Here is a 13203-nt window from a genome sequence, read left to right as displayed (position 1 = left end):
CTCACATACTAAATCATTGAGAACTTACATACATGATATACATAGGCTTATAAACAATTTTAACCTAGGTATAATTTAAGCTAATTATGACAGTAGGCTAACCTGCTATGTATATGAATTGAAGTGCTTTCATTGCACATTGAATTACTTAAACTTTTGAGTGGGTTTTTTTTTGCTTCAAGATCAGGTAGGTAGGTAGGTTTGTTTGTTTGGCTGTTGGGGAGTGACTGGGTGGACCTTCTGCAAACTAAGCGAGTGTAAACAATGTTCTAGCAACAGAACTCATGGCACTGCTTCATGCCTCATAGGTATCTCACGAACCAATAATGATCCCAAAATTATACTTATAGGTACAAACAAATTTTTTTGCAAAAACCAAAAATGGAATATTCCATAACTTTTTTTTTTATAAGCAACCCCTAACAAATTTTATGTCAAATGAAAACTTATTAAAAAAGCTAACTGGAACCAATTTGAGCTTTCTAACACCAACAGTTCCTGAGTGACAATTATTTTTGAAAATCAGATACTACATGAATAATTTGGAGGTTTTTTAAAAATAGTTTTGTAAAGTTATTTAAAAAGAACTAAAACAATTTAAAAAAAATCTTCCTTTACTTTACTTAAGTAAGCTATTAACATAAATCATTGAATTCTAAGACGGTATAATAGAATTTGAATTAAATGTGTGCTGTTTGACATTGAATGAGCGGATCTTGGATTGAGAGGTCAACTGGAAGTATGTAGTTGCGAAATTCTGGCCTTTAGATCTGAGTGGTCACGTCAAAGAACTATCTGTGAAGCAGTACTCTAAATGATAGGCCTACACCAAAACATCCTGGATCTTGCATCTAGTGAACCAAAGTTCAGATGTTTTCCCTCAATGGCAGTAGGTATACCTTCTGCTGTTTTATTTAGTGACATGGTGAGATTTAAATTTGAATTTTGTTCGTTTTCTGCAAACATTATTCCAGCATCCTCTCCATTAAAATAAAACAAATAACATTTCAATGGTAACTTCACATTTTTTAATTGAAGTAAGAAGAGATGAAACATTACTTTCTGAATTACAAACATTTGCATGAGTTGAATTAAAAAGAAAGCACCAAAATTCAAACCCCAAGACAATGTCTTTCAAGTGATTGAGGCATGGGACAATGTGGCATTGCCAATGTATGGATATTATGCAATTCAAACTAAAATTATGTAAATCTGGCCGGTCTACATCTAATCAAAATAATAGGCCTACAAAAAAGTTATTATTTTTAACATGTTTGCTTGCACAATACATTAATAATAAGTTATCTGTATAAATCGAAGCTATGGACAGTTCTACACAAAGCTGACAATAAAATCACTTTGATGCACAAAATACAGTATGATATGGGTTGAAACTGGATCAAACAGCGCAGCTGGGTACAAGACATGCGTTACTGCTCGTCAGCTTGCAAGCACTTCAATCTGTCAAGAGATCTCGCTTGTCACTGATTTCCTACAGGCATCCAAAATTTGGAATTTCTTTGGAATATTGTGCCTAGAAAGACTAAAGGCAACAGAACCACACAACAGCTACTTAGCTTCCTAAAATCAATACAAGGTTTAAATAGATCAATAGCCCCTTGCCTCATCACATGAAGATCACTTTCACTTGGTGCTCTTTGTATTTGCAAATCAAAAACACATTAGGCTAAGCACAAACCCTGACTGCCAACATTTTATTTCCCTAACCCAAGTAAACCCCTAACTAGGATTAACTGCAAACAATCCAAATATTAATGAACTTAAATTAATCAATAAACACTTTATCAAATTATACATATAGTAATTAGGTAACATAAACCTGTACTTTATAGTTATTGTACATATTTACAAACTAATCAATGTGATTGAATCTACCTATAAAGGTGCCTACTCAATGGCCAAAAGTATTAATGTGGCACTTGAAGTTCACATGAAACAATTAATGCTTTCACACTCACAGATTGTTAAATTGCTTTTAATAAAATAGGCTAATACAAAAGCAAAAAAATTACAGTAAAAGTTAAGAATTTAACATCATTGTCTTATTCAGTGTATCAGCATCTTTTCAAACTCCTAGTCGGCACCTCAGTAGTGTACTTAATGTTCCCATCACTTCCTTGGCTTGTCATGTCACTTTCCTTTGCTAGGCCTATCCAGCATCCTTATAGGCAACCCTTTATTTCCCATAATCTTTACATGCCAATAGATCAACTATCTCATTATTATGGTTATTGACTTAAACTAAAACAGTAAATTATCACATAATTTGACACATACTTGTCCTGTCAATTCAATGAACCACAAAATAAGCTGATTTCATCCTTTTTTCCCTTGTTTTGATATTCTTGTAACTTTCTTCATGTGTAATTCTTTCTCCCAATCTTTCCTGTACAACATATACAACTGCATAGAAGTGTTTGCATCTATGATGGAATTGTGTTCTCCTTGTTGTATGGTGACACCTAAAACAATGGAAGCAAGTTTTCGTAGACTTGGTGTACGATTGTTATTTAGCTTTCGAAATGGTAGAAACTTAGATGTGTCACGTATTCGCTTCCGAGGATGGCTCAAGAAAAGAACTTTAAAATCGTTAGACAGTGCATGTCCAACAAGAATGCGTCCTTTCAGAATTTCAGCTACTTCTTTTTGTACTACTTCAAATTCTTCTGCATCCTTGAGGTCTCTAGGACGCACACCGCTGTACTTGGTTCGGTAGTCTGTGACAGTTTCCCGGGGTTTGACAAATTTGTCATAAATACAATCACCAAATTTATTCACTAGAGAAACTCTTGCTAGTATACTCTCTTTCCCATTGTCATCAACTCCAACCATTTCACAATCCATTGCTACATGACGTGTAATTCTGGGGCTGCCTGAAAATTTACTGGGAACGGCGATGTCAACCTGACTCTCGCTTTGCTTGCTGACTATTCCAAAGGGCTTTACAACACTGAACCTTGGCGGAACGTTCACTGGTTTAGGACGAGCTTGTCTTTCTTGAGCAAGTGGTTTTGATGTTTTATCCTTTTTCTGATCGTCTAGATTGCTTTTGAAAAGCTTCCAGTTTAAAGAAACTTCTTTCTTCTTACGGACTATATTTGCTAAGTTAACTTTATTTTTCAGCGTATTGCAGCTTTGCTCAACATGTGCACGTGATTCTGTATGTTTAGTCATAGTGAGCTATTACTAAAGCTAAAATAATATGGTAACGACTGAGATAAATTTGAAACTTGAACGTGCAAAACTAAACATATGTTTCAATAAATGATATTTCAAAATTATTCTTAAGTCTGTAACAGAAAAGGAAATTTTCCGAAAAACCTGTCACGTTACCACACAATAACAAAACACGCCATCTTGAATTTGTATTTATTTTCTTTATTTACTATGATTCCATGACGCCAACTGTCTCGCTAGATTTCAGTATAATATTTGACCATTAATTTCACTTCTGTAAGTAAAAAAATATTGATTCAATAGTTAAATAAGGAAGAATCTAATTAAATATTTTATTTTGATACTAACTATTTTTATATATATAAGTATTAATATTAAATATTTTATTCACTCATTGTTCTATATCCCATATAAAACAATATATGTTAAAAAATAAATAATCTTAGACTAAATACAAATAAACATAAATTTAATAACAAGTAATTTAATTTTGTGACATTGGAGCATTGTCAGGTTGTTAACTTTAAAAAATGACCTAAATTTTTTCTGTACTTTTTAAACAAAATTATTAATTCCAAAAAAAATATTCAGATGATTTAATTTTAATTTTATTATATTCCAGTTAAACATCTTTAAAACTAGGAATTTTTGGTTTTCTTGTGATTAGCATAGAGGTAATATTACCTCCATGGTGATTAGACAATAAAAAGTTGAACGCACCCAAATAAGCTGCAGAAAATGGCGTAGATTGTCGTTGGTAGTGTTAAATTGCAAGTGTTTTTGACAGTTTGAGTTAGTACGAAATATGTTGACGGTTCGGAGTCATTTTAAAGAAGTAGTATTATATAGCACGTAATTTTGTGTGTTTGATGTTTTTCATTCGTATGTATTTACCGATAACAGGTAGAGTAAATTTGTATATTTTTTATGTGTAGGTATTTAAATATAATATTGTTATTTGTTTGAAGAAGATATCGAACCGTGCTGTTAGCAAGCTGATACATTTTATTTTAATATAGTTTATTTTATTGCAAACTTAAGTTTGTTTTAGCTAGTAAAAAGTAACAAAAATATAGTGGCCACATTAAGTATGTAAAAATACTATGATGGTAAACATTAAAATAATTTATTTTGATTTGTCCAACTGCTCATGGCTCGAGTGAGGGAGGTAATTTTTCCGTTTCATTTATCGAGGTTTAAGGACACCAAAGGAAATAGGAAATAAAGTAAAAGGCAATGTGTATTCTTGGATAAGGCTGATGATGGAATATGCTGCAGCAACTTGGGACCTGTACCCGGGGAAGGAAATTAAAGAGCAATGCAGAACGTCAAGGTTGTTGAATATATTTTGGAGAAAGGTTGATAGAGAGGGGAAGATGCATAGACCATTGTTGGTGATTGAGCAAGGGTGGGACACTGCAAAGGAGGAAAGTGGAAAGACTGGTGAAACTATGTAAGAGTTGATTAAGGGGGAGGAGGCTGGGGAAAGCTGGTAGATAGGTTGAACAGAGTTGGGTGTAGAGGGATCATGAGTGGAAGGTCCAGAGGGAGTGGAGATGAAAGGAAAGAGGGAAGCATGTATTCCTGGTGAGGATGGGGCAGGAGTGGTATGGGTTTTGGGGGAAATATACTTGTGAGAGAAGGCAGGACATGATGAGGCTACAGGAATGAGGAGTATAAGGGAAAAAAAAGGGGGGGACTCCTTGCCACCAGGCGGAAGCCCAATCTCTAGTGTACAAGCGTATCGTGCCCCTTAATCTTGATAGATTGTTTCTGTATAAATTGATCCTATGGTACATTGTGCTTATGGGTCATATCATTTCAGTGATCCAGAAAAAAAAAATATTGTTTGCATGACCAATTTGTAGTCAAATGATCTTTTGTTTGTTAATTCCTACATAATTAGATAGTCCAAAAAGACTAATTTAAAATTATTATCTTTTTCTGAATTCTGATGGCAGTCATTTTTGTCTTAACAAGGGTAAGGGTTTTCATAAACATATTACTTCAGAGCTGGTAAACCCGAGGTTGCTGAAATGAAAATCAATTGATTCAGGTTCATACAGCTATTATTATCTTCAGTACACATTTAAGATAAATTGCAATTCAAATAGTAAAAATCAACTTAAAGGTTTGAATTTAGAAATGACTAATTTAAATTTTCAAGGGTGTATCATTCCCAAAATTCAAATTTTCTCAGTATTACATCTGTGGGGATGAGTAACTACCTTAATGCACTGTATTTACAAATTATTTCAACCCTGAGATTGCTTCTTTTAAGAGTAATGTGCTTTCAAAATCTGAAAATTAAAAAAACCTAATTTTTACACCTTATATCTTTGTTGGAACAATGTTTAAAATTCTTAAATTTTTACAGATCAACCCTCTACAGTGTATTATACTGTTGTAAAAATTTCATCTTTAAAGATTTATATACAAATCAAGTTAGAGGACCTTAAAAAAAAAAAAAAAAAAAAAAATGCTGGAAAACACGGACAATTTAATTTGAATATGTATCATTTTGATCATTAATAAATTTTAATATGATCTCAAACATTTCCAATTAAGTCACACTATCAAATCAACTTTTATGGTGGTGTATAAGTATGTAGGTCTGTTGCATTAATATTTATTCAGTTTAGTTGTAATAATATATAGTTTACCATGCTTTTTTAAGATAATTTCAGAAAATGCAGTAAGCCTGATAAAACATACCTATTCAATGTGTGAATGTTCCGACCTGTTCACAAACTTACGTGATAGACTTCAACAAACCTTGCAAGTAGAGACTTGTCTAGACCTTGTGATCTCTCGCCCAAACAAGTTTCTTCAGGCAAGCTTCCACATACACTACACTGCAGTACTTATTACAATAGTTCAGTATACTTTATGGATTTGATTTGAGTGGTTGTGTGAAGTTTTATGTGATTTGGAAATGTGGAAAAAACAAGCTGCATCCATGTACTAGCCTAATTGATTCTGTAGTTAAGGGCATCCACTAGAAGTGCATCGTAGTCGACACTGCCATCTTTGCGTTGCTTCCGAATTCTCTTGAGGGATGTGTTGGCATCCCTACATGTGTCCACTAAAATCAAAATTTCTAGGCATGCGACACTTGTATCCACTGATGCATTGCTACATCCATTACCTTGGGAATTGTGTTTTATTTTGTTTGTATATATTACTTTAGATTTTGGCATAACATTTGTTTCAAAATGGTGTAAGCATAAGTGATAACTCAAAAAGAGACAAATTAAAATATTAATAAAAATTACTGAAAGGCGAACTTTAACTTGCAGGAATATTTAATGTTCATTATAAGTATTTTGAATATTTTGAGATTCATAACAAAATTTTTAATTTTAATTGCCGATATTTATAACATCCATGCTACATGAAATATTTTAAAATTGTTCTTTAGTTTTTCTGAATATTCGTAGACATGACGGCTCAAAATGGCTACATGCACATTAGTACGACCAACTGTCAACAGATGGTGCAAGCAGTAAAAGTATTCGGATACTATCGATTCAGTAGAAATGTGTCCTTTACATTGTGACTGCATTTGCTGAAGGATATAGGGGTGTGTGTTTATAGATACAGCTATAGTGTTTATCGGAATTTTCAAGAAAGATAAGTGCCATAATTGTGTTCTGTGTATGATGTTGTGTCTGAGAGTAACTTAAAGTGCTTCATTATTACTTCACAAGTTAAGAAACATGATATTCATTCCACTACAAAAGCTGTACAAATAACACTTCACACAAGATATTGTATTGTGTGTGTGTATATGATAGTCAATGGTAGCTGGCAGAGGTGAATGACATTAATGATATAAATAAAGCTGTGCTTGTAACATTTATTATCCTGCCGGACCAATGACAGCTTTTAAGTGCCAAAAAAACACTGTTTTAAAACTTGCAACAACTACTGGAAGGATACACATCATTTCCCCAGAACTAAGTAAAACAATATAAAAACTCTTTAATGAACACAAATCAAGGTAGAATGGATAAACATGATTCAAGTGTAATAGTAGGTATATAAATACTTTTGTGAGTTGTAATTGTAAATAATTAATTTATGTTTGAAGTTTTAAAATGTTTTTTAACGTTGGTATAGCCTACATAGTAGAAACAGTGTTATAAAATAGTAAATAAAGAATCCTCCGTATACCATGGAACCTGAAATTACCATGTAATATATTCAAATTATTCAAGTTCATCAAACAATTAAAACACATACATACTACTTGTAATAATGTAAAAAAAATGTATGTTTAAATGTAAGAGGTAATATTAGTTGAATCATATTATAATGTATTAATGATAAGAATAATACATAGTCAAATCAATCTTCCTTTTTTTGGCAAAAAAAATACCTTTTTATGGGATGTTTTTAGGTCCTCTTACTTGTTTTGTAGATAAATCTCAAGGATGAAATTTTTACTGCATTATAATACAGTATTTATATGTGTCAAAATTTAAGATTTTTAAACTTTGTTCTAACAAAGATATAAAGCATCAGTTTTTTTTTTTTTTTTTTTTTTTTAAATTTTCAGATTTTGAAACAGACTAACTCTTTAAATAAGAAAATATAGTGGTTGAAATTTTTTGTAAATAAATACAGTGCATTAAGGTATCGACACATCCCCACAAAATCAATATTGACAATAGATTTATTTTGGGAATGATATGCCTTCGAAAATTTAGTCAAACCTTTAGGTTGATTTTTACTATTTAGGAAGCAATTTTCCTTGAATGTGTGCTGAAGATGATAAAGGCTGTATGTTTCTGAATTAACTGGTTTTTGTTTCATCAACCTCTGGTTCACAAGTTCTGAGTAATACAAGTTTATGCAAACCCATACAAACTCAAAAATCAGCACTTTTGTAATCCAAAATTGACTGCCATTGGAATTCAGGAAGAACAAAAAATTATTCTTTTTGGACCATCAGATCATGTAGGAATCAACAAAAAACAATCATTTGATTATAAAATGGTGAAGCGCCCATTTATTTTTCTGGATCACTTGACATGTACTTTGTAGTGTGTACATTTTGAAGTATAATGTTGCTGGTATACTCATGAGCTTGGGTTTATTTACATTGAGATGAATAAAATTCTTGTATTTCAAACATTTTATTCAACTTCTACCCTCTAAATGATTTTTATTCTCCTGTGCATTGTCCAGTATGTACTGTATGTAGTAAATAAAGCATTTTAAATCCAAAATTTATTTATTTTTATTTGTAACATGCCTATCAACTGGTAAGGCTAGTTAATGTTAGACATAAGCACAACACAAATACAGATACACAATACACAAACATAAAACTAACAAGACTAACAAAAATAAAAGACTCTGGGAATCAAGACTGAAGAATGTTCAGTAAAATGTAATTGTTGGATCATGTTTTCATTGTGACTATATTTCCATTGTTTGCAGGTTCATTTCATTTGGGAAATGCGTCGACGATATTCGGAAAGTGAGCTAGACAACAAAAAGGAAGCTTGCAGGAAGAGAGTCTCCCCAAGTGGCACACGTTTGCCAGATAACATCAGTGAGGGGACCATTTGTACCGACATAACAGGGAAAAAATGGAGGATTGGCAGATCGGCAGGAGTGGGAGGTTTTGGGGAAATATATCTAGGTAAGTGTTTGAGCTTTTGTCTTGGTAGCCGTGGTCAACTTCTTCCTCTTGGTTTTGCTGTAAGTTGAGTACAATGTTGCTATGTTGATGACGGATACATTTTAAAAATCTCATTCGTCATTCATTAGTAACTAATTTTCTGCTGGTTCAGGTTTGTATCTTAGCTATGAAAGTGTAATGTATTGCGTGCAATTTTTTAAATGTTATTCCTGAGTTTGGGTATGAATAACTGTATACAGTATGACATGCAGTACTTTTCTAACATTATCGGGATTTTTTTGTCCTCATTTGAGATATGTTTTTGAAATTTATCTGAAATATTTTATGAGGTGGGCATACGGTGAGTATGTATCATATTGGTTCTGTATCAGTATTTGTGGTTCAAGCATATATGGCTGACAATTTCCACTCATTAGTGGTAGGTTCTGCCATGTATGGTGTTTATAAAGCACTAGACAGTGATGGTTGATAGTGCCCATGTTATAGCATTTCTCAGTGTGGACTGCAAAAGTAAGACATAGGTTGTGGTTGTTGTGATTTATTTTGTACATCTGAGCTTCATTGTGTGAGAAATGTAGTGAAGAGACTGCGGCACACAGAACATCACATCTTCAAGACATTCTTCATGTCTGCAGAGCTGCAAGGATTGTAAGCTGGTCTTCGTTATTATGTTGGTAGAGTTCATGTATCCCACTTACATGTTGGTTTGTCTTTGACTGGATCCAAATATTGTTGTTACATTTTTATTTCTTACCATTATTTTGAATTCCATATCATATGATGCGCATGTCTATTCCTTTTTATTTTTTAAAACAAAAATTAAAAATTAATGGTTTAGAAATAACTATAAATTTTTTTGTGTGTTTAATGCTAGTAATAATAATAATATTTAATGGGTTTCTGTTGAGCATGGTATGAATTATGTCTAGGTTTTTAATTTTTTACTTAAAACTTTTTTTTTTTGGGCTATCAGACTCCAGTTTTCTTCGCGTGGGCATATATACTGTCAAATTTTCGTAGTCAGTGTTTGTAAAGAACTTGTATTTTTCATCTGTCACTTAAGTTGTAAGTGGCATAATGTGATTGATTCTATTGACATAGTTAGCATAACTGTTTGCACTTATGTATTTGGGAAGCATCTTGCACAATATGTTTGACATTTGCATCGTGGGGAAAGCTGAACTTAAGCTACAGGGTTGCGTGGAAGGAACAACTAGGAAAGAGTTTGGCTAATTTTTGTGGTATTGGTTTTTACATTTTGGTCAAATGGTTTGATATTTTTCTGGTTTCGTGGAAAGTTTTGTCTACTTGTACTAGGCAGGATGGTTCTTCTTTGGAATGGTGTCGTGTGTATTATTTGTATTAATTTCTGTGCAGTTCTCCGTGGGTAAGCTTGAGTTTATAGTGTACTTTATCAGTAAAAGGTAAGAAAAATTTCTTTATATATGTTTTTAAAATATTCTCTAAGTTTCTTATGCTCTTTTTTGTACTTGCTAACATTTTCAGTTTATGGATAATGGTAGGCTACTATTTTTATTTTTTTACTCATAATGCAAAATCTCTACAACTGGCTATGATTTAGTAAAAATTAAGTAAATTAACATTCTGATAGTATGTTAAATTTGGATTTAGTTTAATGCATGACCTTGCTATTTAATTACCCTAAAAAGCTACACTGATTAAATGATGTGCTCATTTTAATACATATAATTTTTAATGAATAGTACTGCATATTAAAATTAATTAATCTCCCAAAATATCATATCTCCATTATCTTCTTTCGTATGAAGTGAGAAACTTATTTAACATTATTGGAACATCAGCTGTTCACGTTCTGCAAATGTTGAAATATGTATTTACATTAGATTAAGTTGGTGTACTTTCTTGAATGAATTTGCAGCTACTTTTGGGCACCAGACACAAGGTAAATGTGTAGATATATTTTTAAAACTATTCCTTTCGTATTCTTAAAACACTTATTTCTTTTATTACTTTTATTTCTTTGCAAGCCTTTATCTGACTTATCAATGATTCATATTTTCTTAGCCTACAAGTTTTAAAGTTATCTTTAAATTTCCAGTTATTTACATATTTGACTATTTATGTTGTTCCTTGTAGGGTAATACATAGTGCAATTAATATAATTATAAAATCAGAAAGTCAGCAAATATTTGCATATAGTTGTGAAAAAATTTTACACAAAGCTTGAGTTTTCAGTTTAGTTGGTATGAAGTGACTTTTCGTGGTTTTAATAGGAGAAAAGTTTTAACACTCAAAAATTTACAGGATTGTGTGTATTGTGCCAAAAAAAAATTATAATTTTGCAAAAGTGTGTCTGATGTTCAGGTAATGTTAATTTGTATAAAGTATTAATTCCTTGCAGAACATAATAGTTTTAGTCACAGATAATATGTAGGTGAAATATGTTTTAAGTAATCTTGACTGCCTGATGACATTTAATATGTAACTGACTATTAATCAAATATTAATGATGTTTTAACATTGTTTCTTGCCGTTTGAGTAATAAATTTTAGTGGCACTCAGGCGACATTTTAGTTTTATTTGGAGTCACTTTCTTGAACATGTTTTGTGGAGGTCTAAAATGAAACTAATTTTTTCAGCTGTTTTCAGATCGTTATTTTGTTTTGCATACTTCAGAAACATTTTCTTTCAGCAGTTCTCATGACCTATTCTATCACATGACATGTGATACATTGTATGGATTTATTTTGTATTTCATAGTAGTCAAAGTACAGTAATTTTTTTTTTAATTTGTACTAATATACTTTAAAATACTGAAAACAACAAATTTTTGGTTATCTCTACCAATTTGTTGTACTTTTACTTTCAAATGGCAACCTTTTAGCTGAAAAAATTTTTTTTGAAAAAAATTTTTTTTTGGAATACTAGCCAAAACTGCAATAGTCTATAGGAACATTTACCTAATTTACACTATATTTGTTTTTATGTTTGTAAATTAAATTCAAATTGTGATGCTACTGTTTTGTACGTATGTGATATTTTAACAGTGTCAGTTCACTGCTAAGTTAAAAGACAATTTAGGAAAGATTTTTTTGTCATCAAAAACATTAGTCTTGTAAATGGACTCTTTTAACAAATATAATATTTAAAACTTTTTTTTTAAGAGAAACATATGTGCAAAAATATTAGTATATTTTATCACAAAAATTCTCTTATGGAATTTTGTAAGTAAATTCTGTGAAAATAAACAAGTTGAAAATATGCTGTTTTGTGGTTTATTTCACCATCTACCATTTCCTTTTGAGCAAAAGTGCGTACGGCATGATTACCTGCTTTGTGGCTGCCAGCATAGTTGTTCAGTATACCAGGGCAATTAAGTTTTGTGCAGTATTGTTGTGAGGCAATACTAGTCACATGGAATTCCAAGAGGCCCCCAACTTGTGTCTTGGCCAGGGTTGGCTGGTTCAAACCAAGTGGATTTTATAAAACAACCTAATAGTTTTTTGTAAATAATGTATTTTTAAGTAGAATATCTGAATTTTTTTAATGAATGGTTAATTACACTCTAATAGCAACAAAAGTTAGCTCATTAATGTTTCTTGTGATTTACAGGAACAAAAAATTTATATACTAATCAAGATCTTATCATTGAAATTATTTGAATAAGTTTTAAATTATACCCAGCTAAATACTCCTGCAAAATTAAAAAAAAAAAAAATAGTGAATTGTAGACAGAGCAAAAATAGAGGAAATAAATAAATGTAATATTTAAAAAAAAATCTATTCTATGTGAAATCCCCCAACTACTGTAAATCCCTATTCTGTGGGAAACGCCAATGCTATGGAGAATATACTCTTCCTGTGGGGAAATAACCTTTCTATGGTAGAGTCCCAGTCAGCTGTTGAAGTTTTTAACTTTTGTGGTTCAACATGAGTGGCAGAAAGGATTGTTGTATGGTTTTCATTTGATCATTCTGAGAAACAAAATAACTAATGTAATAAAAAAACCTGGTTTAAACCCCCCCAAAAAAAACTAGGTTTGTTTTTAAATAAACCTGTTTTTTTTCCCATCCCTGGTCTCTGCAGATGTGCTTTCTTTGATTGATCACAGTAAATTGAACACTTTTGAAAAGATCAGGTTGGCTTTTTTCTTTCAAGTTATCTCGTAGCTTAATGTTGGCTTGGTGTGAAAGACTTGTGAAAGCATTTCTCTGTGATATATTGTATCATAAAAAAAAACTATTTTTATGCTAAATCTGCTGTTTTTTTTTAATTTGAAAAATTATTTAGCTTATACTTTTTTTTAGTATAAGATAATGTGGGTAGTTTTTCTACCTCTATCAACATAAGTTATATTTAGAGAACTGTTG

The 13203-nt window shown here is 31.6% G+C and overlaps 2 protein-coding genes across 2 annotated transcripts in view; one reads left to right on the top strand and one right to left on the bottom strand.

Moving 5' to 3' along the window:
• Positions 1-2182: 2182 nt before the first annotated feature.
• On the bottom strand, positions 2183-3399 carry LOC134542239 (RNA exonuclease 4). The gene has a single exon (XM_063386334.1). It carries the CDS (start codon positions 3193-3195, stop codon positions 2338-2340), a length of 858 nt encoding a protein of 285 aa, XP_063242404.1. The 5' UTR covers positions 3196-3399; the 3' UTR covers positions 2183-2337.
• Positions 3400-3913: 514 nt separating this feature from the next.
• LOC134542284 (serine/threonine-protein kinase VRK1-like) overlaps positions 3914-13203 on the top strand; it is a 42842-nt gene continuing 33552 nt past the window's right edge. The window contains exons 1-2 of the mRNA XM_063386428.1: positions 3914-4101; positions 8647-8851. Of these exons, the coding sequence (XP_063242498.1) occupies positions 8665-8851 (187 nt within the window). The 5' untranslated portion in view covers positions 3914-4101; positions 8647-8664. The remainder of the gene's footprint in view (positions 4102-8646; positions 8852-13203) is intronic.

Source organism: Bacillus rossius (genome assembly GCF_032445375.1).
Source record: "Bacillus rossius redtenbacheri isolate Brsri chromosome 4 unlocalized genomic scaffold, Brsri_v3 Brsri_v3_scf4_2, whole genome shotgun sequence".
Taxonomy (NCBI): domain Eukaryota; kingdom Metazoa; phylum Arthropoda; class Insecta; order Phasmatodea; family Bacillidae; genus Bacillus; species Bacillus rossius.
The sequence above is the reverse complement of the archived record's forward strand: the minus strand, read 5'-3'. Positions and strand labels throughout refer to the sequence as shown.